The 23,582-nt window shown below is 37.6% G+C and overlaps 1 protein-coding gene across 5 annotated transcripts in view; it reads left to right on the forward strand.

Moving 5' to 3' along the window:
• The first annotated feature begins 2,323 nt into the window (after positions 1-2,323).
• mslnb (mesothelin b) overlaps positions 2,324-23,582 on the forward strand; it is a 133,706-nt gene continuing 112,447 nt past the window's right edge. For all 5 annotated transcript variants that reach the window (XM_090194767.1, XM_090194771.1, XM_090194770.1 and 2 more), the window contains exons 1-4: positions 2,324-2,453; positions 18,181-18,290; positions 22,653-22,671; positions 22,916-22,952. In XM_090194767.1, the coding sequence (XP_090050893.1) occupies positions 18,233-18,290; positions 22,653-22,671; positions 22,916-22,952 (114 nt within the window). In that variant the 5' untranslated portion in view covers positions 2,324-2,453; positions 18,181-18,232. The remainder of the gene's footprint in view (positions 2,454-18,180; positions 18,291-22,652; positions 22,672-22,915; positions 22,953-23,582) is intronic.

Below are 23,582 nucleotides of genomic sequence, written 5' to 3' on the forward strand. Positions count from 1 at the left end.
GTGCAGCTCAGTGTCTTAATGTAACCATGATGGCTCTCTGACCCCAGTGCAGCTCAGTGTCTTGATGTAACCATGATGGCTCTCTGACCCCAGTGCAGCTCAGTGTCTTAATGTAACCATGACGACTCTCTGACCCCAGTGCAGCTCAGTGTCTTAATGTAACCATGACGACTCTCTGACCCCAGTACAGCTCAGTGTCTTAATGTAACCATGACGACTCTCTGACCCCAGTGCAGCTCAGTGTCTTGATGTAACCATGACGGCTCTCTGACCCCAGTGCAGCTCAGTGTCTTGATGTAACCATGACGACTCTCTGACCTCAGTGCAGCTCAGTGTAAACAAGTGTAATGGTAGTGAGCAGACATCTATACATCGACACTATTAAAATAAACATATTTTTCTGTGGTGGCCTATAGAGGACAAACTGGTATTATATCACCACACAATCAACTTGAACTGGTTTGTCTTGATTCATCATTTGAAGCACAGACACACTTCCCGTATGAGAGGAAGTTTCCCATCCAGATCCAACTTGATCTCCCTGGGACATCTTTATTGGTTTTGTTGATCTTTATCATCATGATATCACCAATAACACTTACCATCATCACCAATAACACTGATATAATCAATAACATTTACCATCATCACCAATAACACTGGTATAACCAATACCATTCACCATCATCACCAATAACACTGATATAATCAATAACATTTACCATCATCACCAATAACACTGATATAACCAATAACATTTACCATCATCACCAATAACACTGATATAACCAATACCATTTACCATCATCACCAATAACACTGATATAATCAATAACATTTACCATCATCACCAATAACACTGATATAACCAATACCATTTACCATCATCACCAATAACACGGATATAATCAATAACATTTACCATCATCACCAATAACACTGATATAATCAATAACATTTACCATCATCACTAATAACACTGATATAACCAATACCATTTACCATCATCACCAATAACACTGATATAATCAATAACATTTACCATCATCACCGATAACACTGATATAATCAATAACATTTACCATCATCACCAATAACACTGGTATAACCAATACCATTTACCATCATCACCAATAACACTGATATAATCAATAACATTTACCATCATCACCACAAACACTGATATAATCAATAACATTTACCATCATCACTAATAACACTGATATAACCAATACCATTTACCATCATCACCAATAACACTGATATAATCAATAACATTTACCATCATCACCACAAACACTGATATAACCAATACCATTTACCATCATCACCAATAACATACACCATCATCACCAATAACACTGATATAATCAATAACATTTACCATCATCACCAATAACACTGATATAATCAATAACATTTACCATCATCACCACAAACACTGATATAATCAATAACATTTACCATCATCATAACATACACCATCATCACCAATAACATACACCATCATCACCAATAATATACACCATCATCACCAATAACATACACCATCATCACCAATAACATACACCATCATCACCAATAACATACACCATCATCACCAATAACATACACCATCATCACCAATAACATACACCATCATCACCAATAACATACACCATCATCACCAATAACATACACCATCATCACCAATAACATACACCATCATCACCAATAACATACACCATCATCATAACATACACCATCATCACCAATAACATACACCATCATCATAACATACACCATTATCACCAATAACATACACCATCATCATAACATACACCATTATCACCAATAACATACACCATCATCATAACATACACCATTATCACCAATAACATACACCATCATCATAACATACACCATTATCACCAATAACATTCACACTCACCCAGGCACACACACACTTTATAGCACATAAAACGACATATAAAACTAGGGGGTTCAGGTGTCTGGATACAACAACCGCAGGGCGTTGTCAGTTTAACCATGGATCAGTGTGTTACTGTATTCAAAGGGCAACTGTACACACACACACACACACACACACACACATACACACACACACACACACACACACACACAGACCGAGAGAGAGACACACACACACATACACACACACACACACAGAGACACACTCACACACACAGAGAGACACACACAGACACGCACAGAGAGAGACACGCACACACAGAGACACACCTATAGAGCAGTAATATGCCTCAGGCCCTTATAACTAGAGATCATACACACCCTCTTGTTCATTCACAACATCATCTTGTGTCTTGAGGAAACACAGCCGCTTACTGGTTGACCTGCGTCTCAGGTATCAGTACACCTTCAACAGAGACAGACGGAGGAAGCAACCCAACACGAACACACCTACCGACTGACACGGCTAACACCTTCATCAGGTAAAGCTTTGATTTCTACCTTCATTATAAAAGCCTTTGCGTATTAAAAAACGAGTTGGAGCGGAGAGAGTGTGGAGGTTGGTATAATGACTACTTACAGGTTACATACCCCTGTTATTAGACTGAGACTGAATTCAGAGGTTGTTGTTTTTATTGAGTGTGTAAGTCGTTTTTGTTTGCTGTTTGTTTGTGACAGGTGAACGGTGTCGCGTTTTAGCTACCAAACAACACGCACTTATGAAGTAGGAAGATTAAAGTTATTTCATATATATATATATATATATATATATATATATATATATATATACATTTGTGATATAACATATATATATATATATATATCACAAATTTACTTCTATTTTGTTCTTAACAGATCAACCCTCTTGTTTATTGTTTGTTTGTGAACAGTTCTTTCTTACTTATGAATCACTTCATCAGCACAGTCAACCAGAATCACAGTGCAGGTCTCTCACCTTTCACATGGCGGTGACTCGGAGTAGAACAGGACGTGGTAACAGATACCAGTCAACCAGAATCACAGTGCAGGTCTCTCACCTTTCACATGGCGGTGACTCAGAGTAGAACAGGACGTGGTAACAGATACCAGTCAACCAGAATCACAGTGCAGGTCTCTCACCTTTCACACATGGCGGTGACTCGGAGTAGAACAGGACGTCAAGTGATAACAGATACCAGTCAACCAGAATCACAGTGCAGGTCTCTCACCTTTCACATGGCGGTGACTCAGAGTAGAACAGGACGTGGTAACAGATACCAGTCAACCAGAATCACAGTGCAGGTCTCTCACCTTTCACATGGCGGTGACTCGGAGTAGAACAGGACGTGGTAACAGATACCAGTCAACCAGAATCACAGTGCAGGTCTCTCACCTTTCACATGGCGGTGACTCGGAGTAGAACAGGACGTGGTAACAGATACCAGTCAACCAGAATCACAGTGCAGGTCTCTCACCTTTCACATGGCGGTGACTCAGAGTAGAACAGGACGTGGTAACAGATACCAGTCAACCAGAATCACAGTGCAGGTCTCTCACCTTTCACATGGCGGTGACTCGGAGTAGAACAGGACGTGGTAACAGATACCAGTCAACCAGAATCACAGTGCAGGTCTCTCACCTTTCACATGGCGGTGACTCAGAGTAGAACAGGACGTGGTAACAGATACCAGTCAACCAGAATCACAGTGCAGGTCTCTCACCTTTCACATGGCGGTGACTCAGAGTAGAACAGGACGTCAAGTGGTAACAGATAGCAGTCAACCAGAATCACAGTGCAGGTCTCTCACCTTTCACACATGGCGGTGACTAAGAGTAGAACAGGACGTCAAGAGGAAATATTGAAGTCATTTAAAATAAAATAAATAAATAAAATAGTTTCGAAAAGTTTTTAATGAACATTCATTAGTATTGTGTTGGTGAGGAGGTCTGTTATTACAGTCTATGTTATTATAGTCTATGTTACATCAGTAGTATTGTGTTGGTGAGGAGGTCTGTTATTATAGTCTATGTTATTATAGTCTATGTTATTATAGTCTATGTTACATCAGTAGTATTGTGTTGGTGAGGAGGTCTGTTATTACAGTCTATGTTACATCAGCAGTATTGTGTTGGTGAGGAGGTCTGTTATTACAGTCTATGTTACATCAGTAGTATTGTGTTGGTGAGGAGGTCTGTTATTATAGTCTATGTTACATCAGCAGTATTGTGTTGGTGAGGAGGTCTGTTATTATAGTCTATGTTATTACAGTCTATGTTATTACAGTCTATGTTACATCAGCAGTATTGTGTTGGTGAGGAGGTCTGTTATTATAGTCTATGTTACATCAGTAGTATTGTGTTGGTGAGGAGGTCTGTTATTATAGTCTATGTTATTATAGTCTATGTTATTATAGTCTATGTTATTATAGTCTATGTTATTATAGTCTATGTTATTATAGTCTATGTTATATCAGTAGTATTGTGTTGGTGAGGAGGTCTGTTATTACAGTCTATGTTACATCAGCAGTATTGTGTTGGTGAGGAGGTCTGTTATTATAGTCTATGTTATTACAGTCTATGTTACATCAGCAGTATTGTGTTGGTGAGGAGGTCTGTTATTATAGTCTATGTTATTACAGTCTATGTTATTACAGTCTATGTTATTATAGTCTATGTTACATCAGTAGTATTGTGTTGGTGAGGAGGTCTGTTATTACAGTCTATGTTATTATAGTCTATGTTACATCAGCAGTATTGTGTTGGTGAGGAGGTCTGTTATTATAGTCTATGTTATTACAGTCTATGTTATTATAGTCTATGTTATTATAGTCTATGTTACATCAGCAGTATTGTGTTGGTGAGGAGGTCTGTTATTATAGTCTATGTTATTATAGTCTATGTTATTATAGTCTATGTTATTATAGTCTATGTTACATCAGCAGTATTGTGTTGGTGAGGAGGTCTGTTATTATAGTCTATGTTACATCAGCAGTATTGTGTTGGTGAGGAGGTCTGTTATTACAGTCTATGTTACATCAGCAGTATTGTGTTGGTGAGGAGGTCTGTTATTATAGTCTATGTTATTATAGTCTATGTTATTATAGTCTATGTTACATCAGCAGTATTGTGTTGGTGAGGAGGTCTGTTATTACAGTCTATGTTACATCAGTAGTATTGTGTTGGTGAGGAGGTCTGTTATTACAGTCTATGTTACATCAGCAGTATTGTGTTGGTGAGGAGGTCTGTTATTATAGTCTATGTTATTATAGTCTATGTTACATCAGCAGTATTGTGTTGGTGAGGAGGTCTGTTATTATAGTCTATGTTATTATAGTCTATGTTATTATAGTCTATGTTATTATAGTCTATGTTATTATAGTCTATGTTATTATAGTCTATGTTATTATAGTCTATGTTATTATAGTCTATGTTATTATAGTCTATGTTACATCAGTAGTATTGTGTTGGTGAGGAGGTCTGTTATTATAGTCTATGTTATATCAGCAGTATTGTGTTGGTGAGGAGGTCTGTTATTACAGTCTATGTTATTACAGTCTCTGTTATTATAGTCTATGTTACATCAGTAGTATTGTGTTGGTGAGGAGGTCTGTTATTATAGTCTATGTTACATCAGTAGTATTGTGTTGGTGAGGAGGTCTGTTATGATAGTCTATGTTACATCAGCAGTATTGTGTTGGTGAGGAGGTCTGTTATTATAGTCTATGTTACATCAGCAGTATTGTGTTGGTGAGGAGGTCTGTTATTATAGTCTATGTTACATCAGTAGTATTGTGTTGGTGAGGAGGTCTGTTATTACAGTCTATGTTATTACAGTCTATGTTACATCAGCAGTATTGTGTTGGTGAGGAGGTCTGTTATTATAGTCTATGTTATTACAGTCTATGTTATTACAGTCTATGTTATTATAGTCTATGTTACATCAGTAGTATTGTGTTGGTGAGGAGGTCTGTTATTATAGTCTATGTTATTACAGTCTATGTTATTACAGTCTATGTTATTATAGTCTATGTTACATCAGTAGTATTGTGTTGGTGAGGAGGTCTGTTATTATAGTCTATGTTATTACAGTCTATGTTATTATAGTCTATGTTACATCAGTAGTATTGTGTTGGTGAGGAGGTCTGTTATTATAGTCTATGTTACATCAGTAGTATTGTGTTGGTGAGGAGGTCTGTTATTATAGTCTATGTTATTACAGTCTATGTTATTATAGTCTATGTTACATCAGCAGTATTGTGTTGGTGAGGAGGTCTGTTATGACAGTCTATGTTACATCAGCAGTATTGTGTTGGTGAGGAGGTCTGTTATTATAGTCTATGTTATTAAAGTCTATGTTATTATAGTCTATGTTACATCAGCAGTATTGTGTTGGTGAGGAGGTCTGTTATTACAGTCTATGTTACATCAGCAGTATTGTGTTGGTGAGGAGGTCTGTTATTACAGTCTATGTTATGATAGTCTATGTTACATCAGTAGTATTGTGTTGGTGAGGAGGTCTGTTATGATAGTCTATGTTACATCAGCAGTATTGTGTTGGTGAGGAGGTCTGTTATTATAGTCTATGTTACATCAGTAGTATTGTGTTGGTGAGGAGGTCTGTTATTATAGTCTATGTTACATCAGTAGTATTGTGTTGGTGAGGAGGTCTGTTATTATAGTCTATGTTACATCAGTAGTATTGTGTTGGTGAGGAGGTCTGTTATTACAGTCTATGTTATTACAGTCTATGTTACATCAGCAGTATTGTGTTGGTGAGGAGGTCTGTTATTATAGTCTATGTTATTACAGTCTATGTTATTACAGTCTATGTTATTACAGTCTATGTTATTATAGTCTATGTTACATCAGTAGTATTGTGTTGGTGAGGAGGTCTGTTATTATAGTCTATGTTACATCAGTAGTATTGTGTTGGTGAGGAGGTCTGTTATTATAGTCTATGTTACATCAGTAGTATTGTGTTGGTGAGGAGGTCTGTTATTATAGTCTATGTTACATCAGTAGTATTGTGTTGGTGAGGAGGTCTGTTATTATAGTCTATGTTATTACAGTCTATGTTATTATAGTCTATGTTATTATAGTCTATGTTATTATAGTCTATGTTACATCAGTAGTATTGTGTTGGTGAGGAGGTCTGTTATTATAGTCTATGTTATTACAGTCTATGTTATTATAGTCTATGTTATTATAGTCTATGTTATTATAGTCTATGTTACATCAGTAGTATTGTGTTGGTGAGGAGGTCTGTTATTATAGTCTGTTATTATAGTCTATGTTACATCAGTAGTATTGTGTTGGTGAGGAGGTCTGTTATTATAGTCTATGTTATTACAGTCTATGTTATTATAGTCTATGTTATTATAGTCTATGTTACATCAGCAGTATTGTGTTGGTGAGGAGGTCTGTTATTATAGTCTATGTTACATCAGTAGTATTGTGTTGGTGAGGAGGTCTGTTATTATAGTCTATGTTATTACAGTCTATGTTATTATAGTCTATGTTATTATAGTCTATGTTACATCAGCAGTATTGTGTTGGTGAGGAGGTCTGTTATTATAGTCTATGTTACATCAGTAGTATTGTGTTGGTGAGGAGGTCTGTTATTATAGTCTATGTTATTATAGTCTATGTTATATCAGTAGTATTGTGTTGGTGAGGAGGTCTGTTATTATAGTCTATGTTACATCAGTAGTATTGTGTTGGTGAGGAGGTCTGTTATTATAGTCTATGTTACATCAGTAGTATTGTGTTGGTGAGGAGGTCTGTTATTATAGTCTATGTTATTATAGTCTATGTTACATCAGCAGTATTGTGTTGGTGAGGAGGTCTGTTATTGCAGTCTATGTTATTATAGTCTATGTTACATCAGTAGTATTGTGTTGGTGAGGAGGTCTGTTATTGCAGTCTATGTTATTATAGTCTATGTTACATCAGTAGTATTGTGTTGGTGAGGAGGTCTGTTATTATAGTCTATGTTATTACAGTCTATGTTATTACAGTCTATGTTATTATAGTCTATGTTATATCAGTAGTATTGTGTTGGTGAGGAGGTCTGTTATTATAGTCTATGTTATTATAGTCTATGTTATTATAGTCTATGTTATATCAGTAGTATTGTGTTGGTGAGGAGGTCTGTTATTATAGTCTATGTTACATCAGTAGTATTGTGTTGGTGAGGAGGTCTGTTATTATAGTCTATGTTACATCAGTAGTATTGTGTTGGTGAGGAGGTCTGTTATTATAGTCTATGTTATTATAGTCTATGTTACATCAGTAGTATTGTGTTGGTGAGGAGGTCTGTTATTGCAGTCTATGTTATTATAGTCTATGTTACATCAGTAGTATTGTGTTGGTGAGGAGGTCTGTTATGACAGTCTATGTTATATCAGTAGTATTGTGTTGGTGAGGAGGTCTGTTATTATAGTCTATGTTACATCAGTAGTATTGTGTTGGTGAGGAGGTCTGTTATTATAGTCTATGTTACATCAGTAGTATTGTGTTGGTGAGGAGGTCTGTTATTATAGTCTATGTTACATCAGTAGTATTGTGTTGGTGAGGAGGTCTGTTATTATAGTCTATGTTACATCAGCAGTATTGTGTTGGTGAGGAGGTCTGTTATTATAGTCTATGTTATTATAGTCTATGTTATTATAGTCTATGTTATTATAGTCTATGTTATTATAGTCTATGTTATTATAGTCTATGTTATTATAGTCTATGTTATTATAGTCTATGTTATTATAGTCTATGTTATTATAGTCTATGTTATTATAGTCTATGTTATTATAGTCTATGTTATTATAGTCTATGTTATTATAGTCTATGTTATTATAGTCTATGGTATTATAGTCTATGTTATTATAGTCTATGTTATTATAGTCTATGTTATTATAGTCTATGTTATTATAGTCTATGTTATTATAGTCTATGTTATTATAGTCTATGTTATTATAGTCTATGTTATTATAGTCTATGTTATTATAGTCTATGTTATTATAGTCTATGTTACATCAGTAGTATTGTGTTGGTGAGGAGGTCTGTTATTATAGTCTATGTTACATCAGCAGTATTGTGTTGGTGAGGAGGTCTGTTATTATAGTCTATGTTATTATAGTCTATGTTATTATAGTCTATGTTATTATAGTCTATGTTACATCAGCAGTATTGTGTTGGTGAGGAGGTCTGTTATTATAGTCTATGTTATTATAGTCTATGTTATTATAGTCTATGTTATTATAGTCTATGTTATTATAGTCTATGTTACATCAGCAGTATTGTGTTGGTGAGGAGGTCTGTTATTACAGTCTATGTTACATCAGCAGTATTGTGTTGGTGAGGAGGTCTGTTATTATAGTCTATGTTACATCAGCAGTATTGTGTTGGTGAGGAGGTCTGTTATTATAGTCTATGTTACATCAGCAGTATTGTGTTGGTGAGGAGGTCTGTTATTATAGTCTGTTATTATAGTCTATGTTACATCAGCAGTATTGTGTTGGTGAGGAGGTCTGTTATTATAGTCTATGTTATTACAGTCTATGTTATTATAGTCTATGTTACATCAGCAGTATTGTGTTGGTGAGGAGGTCTGTTATTATAGTCTATGTTATTACAGTCTATGTTATTATAGTCTATGTTACATCAGTAGTATTGTGTTGGTGAGGAGGTCTGTTATTACAGTCTATGTTACATCAGCAGTATTGTGTTGGTGAGGAGGTCTGTTATTATAGTCTATGTTACATCAGCAGTATTGTGTTGGTGAGGAGGTCTGTTATTATAGTCTGTTATTATAGTCTATGTTACATCAGCAGTATTGTGTTGGTGAGGAGGTCTGTTATTATAGTCTATGTTATTACAGTCTATGTTATTATAGTCTATGTTATTATAGTCTATGTTACATCAGCAGTATTGTGTTGGTGAGGAGGTCTGTTATTATAGTCTGTTATTATAGTCTATGTTACATCAGCAGTATTGTGTTGGTGAGGAGGTCTGTTATTATAGTCTATGTTATTACAGTCTATGTTATTATAGTCTATGTTATTATAGTCTATGTTACATCAGCAGTATTGTGTTGGTGAGGAGGTCTGTTATTATAGTCTATGTTACATCAGCAGTATTGTGTTGTTGAGGAGGTCTGTTATGACAGTCTATGTTACATCAGCAGTATTGTGTTGTTGAGGAGGTCTGTTTCTCTGGTAACAGGTAACATCCCAGGTGGGAGTGCCATGGTTCTACCTCTGTGAATAACATGAGTCTCGTTAGTTGGTCAGGTAGAATACTACTGTTTGGTCGGCCCTAAGGAACACCTGTTTATCCACACCTGGCACACAACTAATGTAATATCTCTGAGCAGGCACTGATGGTTAAATATAACTACTGTTCACTGATGGTTATATAGAACTACTGTTCACTGATGGTTAAGTATAACTACTGTTCACTGATGGTTAAATCCACTGATGGTTAAATAGAACTACTGTTCACTGATGGTTAAGTATAACTACTGTTCACTGATGGTTAAATATAACTACTGTTCACTGATGGTTAAATATAACTACTGTTCACTGATGGTTAAATCCACTGATGGTTAAATATAACTACTGTTCACTGATGGTTAAATATAACTACTGTTCACTGATGGTTAAATATAACTACTGTTCACTGATGGTTAAATCCACTGATGGTTAAATATAACTACTGTTCACTGATGGTTAAATATAACTACTGTTCACTGATGGTTAAATCCACTGATGGTTAAATAGAACTACTGTTCACTGATGGTTAAATATAACTACTGTTCACTGATGGTTAAATATAACTACTGTTCACTGATGGTTAAATATAACTACTGTTCACTGATGGTTAAATCCACTGATGGTTATATAGAACTACTGTTCACTGATGGTTAAATATAACTACTGTTCACTGATGGTTAAATATAACTACTGTTCACTGATGGTTAAATAGAACTACTGTTCACTGATGGTTAAATAGAACTACTGTTCACTGATGGTTAAATAGAACTACTGTTCACTGATGGTTAAATAGAACTACTGTTCACTGATGGTTAAATAGAACTACTGTTCACTGATGGTTAAATCCACTGATGGTTATATAGAACTACTGTTCACTGATGGTTAAATATAACTACTGTTCACTGATGGTTAAATAGAACTACTGTTCACTGATGGTTAAATCCACTACTGTTCACTGATGGTTAAATATAACTACTGTTCACTGATGGTTAAATCCACTGATGGTTAAATATAACTACTGTTCACTGATGGTTAAATCCACTGATGGTTAAATATAACTACTGTTCACTGATGGTTAAATATAACTACTGTTCACTGATGGTTAAATATAACTACTGTTCACTGATGGTTAAATATAACTACTGTTCACTGATGGTTAAATCCACTGATGGTTATATAGAACTACTGTTCACTGATGGTTAAATATAACTACTGTTCACTGATGGTTAAATATAACTACTGTTCACTGATGGTTAAATAGAACTACTGTTCACTGATGGTTAAATAGAACTACTGTTCACTGATGGTTAAATAGAACTACTGTTCACTGATGGTTAAATAGAACTACTGTTCACTGATGGTTAAATAGAACTACTGTTCACTGATGGTTAAATAGAACTACTGTTCACTGATGGTTAAATCCACTGATGGTTATATAGAACTACTGTTCACTGATGGTTAAATATAACTACTGTTCACTGATGGTTAAATAGAACTACTGTTCACTGATGGTTAAATCCACTACTGTTCACTGATGGTTAAATAGAACTACTGTTTACTGATGGTTAAATATAACTACTGTTCACTGATGGTTAAATATATAACTACTGTTTACTGATGGTTAAATATAACTACTGTTCACTGATGGTTAAATATAACTACTGTTTACTGATGGTTAAATATAACTACTGTTCACTGATGGTTAAATAGAACTACTGTTCACTGATGGTTAAATAGAACTACTGTTTACTGATGGTTAAATATAACTACTGTTCACTGATGGTTAAATAGAACTACTGTTTACTGATGGTTAAATATAACTACTGTTCACTGATGGTTAAATAGAACTACTGTTCACTGATGGTTAAATAGAACTACTGTTTACTGATGGTTAAATATAACTACTGTTCACTGATGGTTAAATAGAACTACTGTTCACTGATGGTTAAATCCACTACTGTTCACTGATGGTTAAATAGAACTACTGTTCACTGATGGTTAAATCCACTGATGGTTAAATATAACTACTGTTCACTGATGGTTAAATAGAACTACTGTTCACTGATGGTTAAATAGAACTACTGTTCACTGATGGTTAAATATAACTACTGTTCACTGATGGTTAAATCCACTGATGGTTAAATAGAACTACTGTTCACTGATGGTTATATAGAACTACTGTTCACTGATGGTTAAATAGAACTACTGTTCACTGATGGTTAAATAGAACTACTGTTCACTGATGGTTAAATCTACTGATGGTTAAATAGAACTACTGTTCACTGATGGTTAAATCCACTGATGGTTAAATAGAACTACTGTTCACTGATGGTTAAATAGAACTACTGTTCACTGATGGTTAAATCCACTGATGGTTATATAGAACTACTGTTCACTGATGGTTAAATAGAACTACTGTTCACTGATGGTTAAATCCACTGATGGTTAAATCCACTGATGGTTAAATAGAACTACTGTTCACTGATGGTTATATAGAACTACTGTTCACTGATGGTTAAATCCACTGATGGTTAAATCCACTGATGGTTAAATAGAACTACTGTTCACTGATGGTTAAATAGAACTACTGTTCACTGATGGTTATATAGAACTACTGTTCACTGATGGTTAAATCCACTGATGGTTAAATAGAACTACTGTTCACTGATGGTTAAATCCACTACTGTTCACTGATGGTTAAATCCACTGATGGTTAAATATAACTACTGTTCACTGATGGTTATATAGAACTACTGTTCACTGATGGTTATATAGAACTACTGTTCACTGATGGTTAAATAGAACTACTGTTCACTGATGGTTAAATAGAACTACTGTTTACTGATGGTTAAATATAACTACTGTTCACTGATGGTTAAATCCACTGATGGTTAAATCCACTTAGGAGTGGACTTAGTAGAGGACTTGGTAGTGGTCTTGGTAGTGGACTTAGTAGTGGTCTTAGTAGTGGACTTAGGAGTGGACTTAGTAGTGGCTTAGGAGTGGCTTAGGAGTGACTTAGGAGTGGACTTAGGAGTGACTTAGGAGTGGCTTAGGAGTGGACTTAGGAGTGACTTAGTAGGGGTGTTAGGAGTGGGCTTAGGAGTGACTTAGGAGTGGACTTAGTAGTGGTCTTAGTAGTGGACTTAGGAGTGGACAGGAGTGGCTTAGGAGTGGCTTAGGAGTGGACTTAGGAGTGGACTTAGGAGTGACTTAGGAGTGGCTTAGGAGTGGACTTAGGAGTGACTTAGTAGGGGTGTTAGGAGTGGGCTTAAGAGTGGATTTAGGAGTGACTTAGTAGTGGTCTTAGGAGTGGACTTAGGAGTGACTTAGCAGTGGTCTTAGGAGTGGACTTAGGAGTGACTTAGTAGGGGTGTTAAGAGTGGGCTTAGGAGTGACTTAGGAGTGGACTTAGTAGTGGTCTTAGGAGTGGACTTAGTAGTGGTCTTAGGAGTGGGCTTAGGAGTGGACTTAGGAGTGGACTTAGGAGTGACTTAGTAGTGGTGTTAGGAGTGGACTTAGGGGTGGTGTTAGGAGTGGACTTAGGAGTGGACTTAGGAGTGGACTTAGGAGTGACTTAGTAGGTGTGTTAGGAGTGGACTTAGGAGTGACTTAGGGGTGGTCTTAGGAGTGGTCTTAGGAGTGGACTTAGGCCAAACACTTCTAGAAGGTGTATTTGATATTGGACAAACACAGCAGTATGTTTAACTGAAGAGCTGATACAAGAGAGATTCTACAGCCAAACAAAGGAACAGATTGAGCAGCGTCATACACAGCTGACACGCACATTATACAACAGGGCATAGACCTTACACACAACAGGTGACTCATTAAGTTGTTGTGTGTGTGTGTGTGTGTGTGTGTGTGTGTGTGTGTGTGTGTGTGTGTGTGTGTGTGTGTGCGTTGCTCCCAGTGTGAGAGAGAGAGCATAGGGGAAGGGGTGCAACTAGAAAAACTAGATCTGTAACTTCACCTACACAGTTTGTGTTCATCTCTGGCTGGACAGTGGATGTCCTGTGTGTGTGTGTGTGTGTGTGTGTCTCTGTGTGTGTGTGTGTGTGTGTGTGTGTGTGTGTGTGTGTTTGTGTCTCTTTCTTTGTGTGTGTCTCTGTGTGTGTCTCTGTGTGTGTGTGTGTGTGTCTCTGTGTGTGTGTGTCTCTCTCTCTCTGTCTGTGTGTGTATGTGTGTGTGTGTGTGGCTGGATAAGATGTAGTTATTTTAGCTTGATCTTTCTACTACTGTCTGACAGACAGACCACGTCATGCTGTCGGAAAGACGCCATCATTATCCTTTTGTGTTTTAATCTTTCTGTGTGTGTGTGTATGTTCGTGCAGTCATGCGTGTGTGTGTGTAGGCGTTAGGTGCAAGCGAGCAGCATTCTTCTCAGTGAAGCACAGCACCTCACTACTCGGCTACCACCCGGTACTATACCCTGCCCCTCACTACCCGGCTACCACCCGGTACTCTACCCTGCACCTTAGAGACTATCACTACCCAACTACCACCCGGTACTATACCCTGCCCCTCACTACCCGGCTACCACCCGGTACTCTACCCTGCACCTTAGAGACTATCACTACCCGGCTACCACCCGGTCCTCTACCCAGCTACCACCCGGTACTCTACCCTGCACCTTAGAGACTACCACTACCCAGCTACCACCCGGTACTATACCCTGCACCTTAGAGACTACCACTACCCAGCTACCACCCGGTACTATACCCTGCACCTTAGAGACTACCACTACCCAGCTACCACCCGGTACTCTACCCTGCACCTTAGAGACTACCACTACCCGGCTACCACCCGGCACTCTACCCTGCACCTCACTACCCAGCTATCACCCGGTACTCTATCCTGCACCTTAGAGACTATCACTACCCAGCTACCACCCGGTACTCTACCCTGCACCTCAGTACCCAGCTACCACCCGGTACTCTATCCTGCACCTTAGAGACTATTACTAGCCGGCTACCACCCGGTACTATACCCTGCACCTTAGAGACTACCACTACCCAGCTACCACCCGGTACTCTACCCTGCACCTCAGTACCCGGCTACCACCCGGTACTCTATCCTGCACCTTAGAGACTACCACTACCCAGCTACCACCCGGTACTCTACCCTGCACCTCAGTACCCGGCTACCACCCGGTACTATACCCTGCACCTTAGAGACTATTACTAGCCGGCTACCACCCGGTACTATACCCTTCACCTCAGTACCCAGCTACCACCCGGTACTCTACCCTGCACCTTAGAGACTATTACTAGCCGGCTACCACCCGGTACTCTACCCTGCACCTCAGTACCCGGCTACCACCCGGTACTATACCCTGCACCTTAGAGACTATTACTAGCCGGCTACCACCCGGTACTATACCCTTCACCTCAGTACCCAGCTACCACCCGGTACTATACCCTGCACCTTAGAGACTATTACTAGCCGGCTACCACCCGGTACTATACCCTGCACCTTAGAGACTATTACTAGCCGGCTACCACCCGGTACTCTACCCTGCTATACCCTTTTTTTTTTGTTGCTTTGTTGTATTGTACTGTTAGATATTTACTGCACTGCTGGAGCTAGGAACACAATCATTTACTGCACTGGTGAAACTAGAAACACAATCATTTACTGCACTGGTGAAACACAATCATTTACTGCACTGGTGAAACTAGAAACACAATCATTTACTGCACTGCTGAAACTAGAAACACAATCATTTACTGCACTGCTGAAACTAGAAACACAATCATTTACTGCACTGGTGGAGCTAGAAACACAATCATTTACTGCACTGCTGGAGCTAGGAACACAACCATTTACTGCACTGCTGAAACTAGAAACACAATCATTTACTGCACTGCTGAAACTAGAAACACAATCATTTATGTTGACCTGACACACCTTGATGCTTCTCCTGACCACACGATGACAATGACATGTAAAGCAGTGTGGATGATGTCACAATGACATGTAAAGCAGTGTGGATGATGTCACAATGACATGTAAAAGCAGTGTGGATGATGTCACAATGACATGTAAAAGCAGTGTGGATGATGTCACAATGACATGTAAAGCAGTGTGGATGATGTCACAATGACATGTAAAAGCAGTGTGGATGATGTCACAATGACATGCCGGTAGCTCTCTAATATAGTCACTGCATATTTCATTCATCATAATAGTCCGAACTACACAAGGCTTCTAGCAGCTGGAGTGTGATTACCTCAGTCCCTCCACCTTCTCCATATCTGTCTCCCTGATTCATTCACTCTATATCTCTCTCTCCATAGCTGTCTCCCTGATTCATTCACTCTATATCTCTCTCTCCATATCTGTCTCCCTGTTTCATTCACTCTATATCTCTCTCCATATCTGTCTCCCTGTTTCATTCACTCTGTATCTCTCTGTCCATATCTGTCTCTGATTCATTCACTCTATATCTCTCTCCATATCTGTCTCTCTGATTAATTCACTCTCTATCTCTCTCCATATCTGTCTCCCTGTTTCATCCACTCTGTATCTCTCTGTCCATATCTGTCTCTGATTCGTTCACTCTCTATCTCTCTCCATATCTGTCTCCCTGTTTCATCCACTCTGTATCTCTCTGTCCATATCTGTCTCTGATTCATTCACTCTCTATCTCTCTCCATATCTGTCTCCCTGTTTCATCCACTCTGTATCTCTCTCCATATCTGTCACCCTGTTTCATCCACTCTGTATCTCTCTCCATATCTGTCTCCCTGTTTCACACACTCTGTATCTCTCTCCATATCTGTCTCCCTGTTTCATCCACTCTGTATCTCTCTGTCCATATCTGTCTCTGATTAATTCACTCTCTATCTCTCTCCATATCTGTCTCCCTGTTTCATCCACTCTGTATCTCTCTCCATATCTGTCTCCCTGTTTCATCCACTCTGTATCTCTCTCCATATCTGTCTCCCTGTTTCATCCACTCTGTATCTCTCTCCATATCTGTCTCCCTGTTTCATCCACTCTGTATCTCTCTGTCCATATCTGTCTCTGATTAATTCACTCTCTATCTCTCTCCATATCTGTCTCCCTGTTTCATCCACTCTGTATCTCTCTCCATATCTGTCTCCCTGTTTCATCCACTCTGTATCTCTCTCCATATCTGTCTCCCTGTTTCATCCACTCTATATCTCTCTCCATATCTGTCTCCCTGTTTCATTCACTCTTGTCTGCATCAGGCTCTGGGGTTGAAGTTTCCCCCATGGTACAGATCCAGTATCAGCTTCCCCTCCCCCAATCCTTCCCTTAACCATTTGTGGGGAACAATGTTAAACTGACCCAAGATCAGTATCTAGGGACAACGTCACCCTTCTCCCTATGTTGTGTGGAAAAAGGCCTGCATAACCTGTTATCGTCTGTCCCATGAACTATGTCCCCAGAGACCAGTTGACTCTATTATAGCCAACCTGTTATAGTGATAATAACCTGTTATCGTCTGTCCCATGAACTATGTCCCCAGAGACCAGTTGACTCTATTATAGCCAACCTGTTATAGTGATAATAACCTGTTATCGTCTGTCCCATGAACTATGTCCCCAGAGACCAGTTGACTCTATTATAGCCAACCTGTTATAGTGATAATAACCTGTTATCGTCTGTCCCATGAACTATGTCCCCAGAGACCAGTTGACTCTATTATAGCCAACCTGTTATAGTCATAATAACCTGTTATCGTCTGTCCCATGAACTATGTCCCCAGAGACCAGTTGGCTCTATTATAGCAACCTGTTATAGTGATAATAACCGGTTATCGTCTGTCCCATGAACTATGTCCCCAGAGACCAGTTGGCTCTATTATAGCCAACCTGTTATAGTGATAATAACCGGTTATCGTCTGTCCCATGAACTATGTCCCCAGAGACCAGTTGGCTCTATTATAGCCAACCTGTTATAGTGATACTAACCTGTTATCGTCTGTTCCTAGATCAGTGATATCTGTTTCCAGCTGACCCCATGACAGTCATTGTCTCATCATCATGAGATCACGCCACCTCTTCCTCCTGATCTACCTCACAGCTCTCCGCTGCTACTGGGGTAAGTACAGTAGAGTACAAAAGAGTGCAGTACAATACAATAGACAGTGGAATACAGTAGAGAACAGTAGAGTAAAATAGAACACAGTAGAGTACAGTACATTACAGTAGAATACAGACAGTAGAATATAATAGAATATAGTAGACAGCAGAGTACAGTAAAATATAGCAGAGTACAGTACATTACAGTACAGTAGAATACAGTAGAGAACAGTAGAATACAGTACATTACAGTAGAATACAGTATTGTAGTATAATACAGTAGAATACAGACAGTAGAATATAATAGAATATAGTAGACAGCAGAGTACAGTAAAATATAGCAGAGTACAGTACATTACAGTACAGTAGAATACAGTAGAGAACAGTAGAATACAGTACATTACAGTAGAATACAGTAGACAGTAGAGTACAGTACATTACAGTAGAATACAGTATTGTAGTATAATACAGTAGAATACAGACAGTAGAATATAATAGAATATAGTAGACAGCAGAGTACAGTAAAATATAGCAGAGTACAGTACATTACAGTACAGTAGAATACAGTAGAGAACAGTAGAATACAGTACATTACAGTAGAATACAGTAGACAGTAGAGTACAGTACATTACAGTAGAATACAGTATTGTAGTATAATACAGTAGAATACAGACAGTAGAATATAATAGAATATAGTAGACAGCAGAGTACAGTAAAATATAGCAGAGTACAGTACATTACAGTACAGTAGAATACAGTAGAGAACAGTAGAATACAGTACATTACAGTAGAATACAGTAGACAGTAGAGTACAGTACATTACAGTAGAATACAGTATTGTAGTATAATACAGTAGAATACAGACAGTAGAATATAATAGAATATAGTAGACAGCAGAGTACAGTAAAATATAGCAGAGTACAGTACATTACAGTACAGTAGAATACAGTAGAGAACAATAGAATACAGTACATTACAGTAGAATACAGTAGACAGTAGAGTACAGTACATTACAGTAGAATACAGTATTGTAGTACAATACAGTAGAATACAGACAGTAGAATATAATAGAATATAGTAGACAGCAGAGTACAGTAAAATATAGCAGAGTACAGTACATTACAGTACAGTATAATACAGTAGAGAACAGTAGAATACAGTACATTACAGTAGAATACAGTAGACAGAATACAGTACATTACAGTAGAATACAGTATTGTAGTATAATACAGTAGAATACAGACAGTAGAATATAATTGAATAAAGTAGACAGTAGAGTACAGTAAAATATTGCAGAGTACAGTACATTACAGTACAGTAGAATACAGTAGAGAACAATAGAATACAGTACATTACAGTAGAATACAGTAGACAGTACAGTACAATACAGTACAGTAGAATACAGTAGACAGTAGAATACAGTACATTACAGTAGAATACAGTAGACAGCAGAATACAGTACAGTAGAGTACAGTATTGTAGTATAATACAGTAGAATACAGACAGTAGAATATAATAGAATACAGTAGACAGCAGAGTACAGTCAAATATAGCAGAGTACAGTAAAATATAGCAGAGTACAGTACAGTATAGTACAGTAGAATACAGTAGACAGTAGAGTACAGTACAGTATAGTATAGTACAGTAGAATACAGTAGACAGTAGAGTACAGTACAGTATACTATAGTACAGTAGAGTAAAGTATAGTAGAGTACAGTAGAATACAGTATAGTATAGTTCAGTAGACAGAACAGTATAGTACAGTACAGTATAGTATAGTAGACAGTCAATTATAGTATAGTTTAGTAGTGTAGAGTATTGTATAGTACAGTAGTGTATAGTCGAGTACAGTACAGTAGTGTATAGTATTGTATAGTACAGTAGTGTATAGTATTGTATAGTACAGTAGTGTATAGTAGAGTACAGTATAGTAGTGTATAGTAGAGTACAGTACAGTAGTGTATAGTAGAGTACAGTACAGTAGTGTATAGTAGAGTACAGTACAGTAGTGTATAGTAGAGTACAGTACAGTAGTGTATAGTAGAGTACAGTACAGTAGTGTATAGTAGAGTACAGTATAGTAGTGTATAGTAGAGTACAGTACAGTAGTGTATAGTATTGTATAGTACAGTAGTGTATAGTAGAGTACAGTACAGTAGTGTATAGTATTGTATAGTACAGTAGTGTATAGTAGAGTACAGTACAGTAGTGTATAGTATTGTATAGTACAGTAGTGTATAGTAGAGTACAGTAGACAGTAGTGTATAGTATTGTATAGTACAGTACAGTAGTATATAGTAGAGTACAGTACAGTAGTGTATAGTATTGTATAGTACAGCAGTGTATAGTATAGTACAGTACAGTAGTATATAGTAGAGTACAGTAGTGTATAGTATTGTATAGTACAGTAGTGTATAGTATTGTATAGTACAGTAGTGTATAGTATTGTATAGTACGGTAGTGTATAGTATTGTATAGTACAGTAGTGTATAGTATTGTATAGTACAGTAGTGTATAGTATTGTATAGTACAGTAGTGTATAGTAGAGTACAGTAGACAGTAGTGTATAGTACAGTACAGTAGTGTATAGTATCGTATAGTACAGTAGTGTATGGTATTGTATAGTACAGTAGTGTATATTCGAGTACAGTACAGTAGTGTATAGTACAGTACAGTATAGTATTGTATAGTACAGTAGTGTATAGTATTGTATAGTACAGTAGTGTATAGTATTGTACAGTACAGTATTGTATAGTACAGTAGTGTATAGTAGAGTACAGTAGACAGTAGTGTATAGTAGAGTACAGTACAGTAGTGTATAGTATTGTACAGTACAGTATTGTATATTCGAGTACAGTACAGTAGTGTATGGTACAGTACAGTATAGTATTGTATAGTACAGTAGTGCATAGTATTGTATAGTACAGTAGTGTATAGTATTGTACAGTACAGTATTGTATAGTACAGTAGTGTATAGTATTGTATAGTACAGTAGTGTATAGTATTGTATAGTACAGTAGTGTATAGTAGAGTACAGTAGACAGTAGTGTATAGTACAGTACAGTAGTGTATAGTATCGTATAGTACAGTAGTGTATGGTATTGTATAGTACAGTAGTGTATATTCGAGTACAGTACAGTAGTGTATAGTACAGTACAGTATAGTATTGTATAGTACAGTAGTGTATAGTATTGTATAGTACAGTAGTGTATAGTATTGTACAGTACAGTATTGTATAGTACAGTAGTGTATAGTAGAGTACAGTAGACAGTAGTGTATAGTAGAGTACAGTACAGTAGTGTATAGTATTGTACAGTACAGTATTGTATAGTGCAGTAGTGTATAGTAGAGTAGACAGTAGTGTATAGTAGAGTACAGTAGTGTATAGTATTGTATAGTACAGTAGTGTATAGTATTGTACAGTACAGTATTGTATAGTACAGTAGTGTATAGTAGAGTAGACAGTAGTGTATAGTAGAGTACAGTAGTGTATAGTATTGTATAGTACAGTAGTGTACAGTATTGTATAGTACAGTAGTGTATAGTAGAGTAGACAGTAGTGTATAGTACAGTACAGTAGTGTATAGTATTGTACAGTACAGTACAGTAGTGTATAGTATTGTACAGTACAGTAGTGTATAGTATTGTATAGTACAGTAGTGTATAGTATTGTATAGTACAGTAGTGTATATTATTGTATAGTACAGTCGTGTATAGTATTGTATAGTACAGTAGTGTATATTCGAGTACAGTACAGTAGTGTACAGTAGAGTAGACAGTAGTGTATAGTAGAGTACAGTAGACAGTAGTGTATAGTATCGTATAGTACAGTAGTGTATAGTATTGTACAGTACAGTAGTGTATATTCGAGTACAGTACAGTAGTGTATGGTACAGTACAGTATAGTATTGTATAGTACAGTAGTGCATAGTATTGTATAGTACAGTAGTGTATAGTATTGTACAGTACAGTATTGTATAGTACAGTAGTGTATAGTATTGTATAGTACAGTGGTGTATAGTAGAGTACAGTAGATAGTAGAGTACAGTAGAGTAGAGAGCAGGTCCACTGTATTCAAGGGCAGGGTCAGGTTAACTGCTGCAAATGTAAATACATTACATTTTAATGGATGCTGTGGCTTTTTATTACATAGAAAACCTGGATATTTGTATTGTCATTTGTACATGTATGCCCCTGGTAGTAGCAGAGAGAGAGAGAGAGAGAGAGACAGAATAACAGTTAACAGTACTGCCAAATGAATTGGAAGAATTCAAGTTTTAATTCATTGCCCACAATCAATCACTTTCTTCTCAGATTAAAGAAATTACATAAACACGTTCAATTATTAAACACAATAAATGATGTCATTGTGTTCCCACAGGAGCATCCGATGCACAACGGTAAGTCATTGTCATCCGAGCCACATTCCAGTCCAGAATGAGGCCTAATAACAACACTTAACAATCACATCAGCTCTAGATTCTTTGAGGATTCTTTGGTGTAACTTTAGAACTCTAGAAGGTTCTCTGTGTCCTCATGATTCTTCTCCTGTAAGTTTGGCAGCTGAAATATGTAAAGAATTTTTCTGACGTTTTCTTTTTGTCTTTTAATGCTTCACCCTCCCCTGCTGATGGAAACTTAAAGAAATGAGACCTGCCTTACGCAAGAACTGTGTACTCAGGTGAGTGCTAGCATTCAACCTCTCCCTCACCCCCCCCCCCCCCCTCTCACTCTACCCCCACCTCACTCTCTCTCTCTTTCCCTTCTGCATCTGTCTGTCTCTCTCTCCCTTCACATCCCCCTCTCTCCCTCTCTCTCTCTCTCTCTCTCTCCATCTCTCCACCCCTCTCTCTCTCTCTCGGTCAATCTCACACCTCTCTATCTCTCCCTTCCTCTCTCTCTCTTTCCCTCTCTCCATCCCTCCATCTCCCTCCCTCCCTCTCTCTTTCCTTCCCTCCACCCCTCTCTCTGTCAATCCCCCACCTCTCTATCTCTCCCTTCCCCTCTCTCTCTCCCTCCCTCCATCCCTCTGTCTCTCTCTCATAAAAACATGTCTAACAAGGTGAAAGATCAGAGTGATTCAGTAGAATCTAAACAGGTTTGACATGTTTGATATTTGTGTAAGTCTCAGTAGCTGTACATCGACACGTGTCATTTCTCCATTGATACCCAGTGTGTGGACAGAGGGTCACACACCTCTCTCGTGTTAGTCTCTGAGGAAACAACATGTCCCAAACAGGGCCCTATTCCCTATTTAGTGCACTACTGGTCAAAAGTGGTGCACTAAATAGGGATGCCATATGGGATACAT

Source organism: Oncorhynchus mykiss, chromosome 13, assembly GCF_057628025.1.
Source record: "Oncorhynchus mykiss isolate SJ-2025 chromosome 13, ASM5762802v1, whole genome shotgun sequence".
In the NCBI taxonomy this organism is placed as follows: Eukaryota; Metazoa; Chordata; class Actinopteri; order Salmoniformes; family Salmonidae; genus Oncorhynchus; species Oncorhynchus mykiss.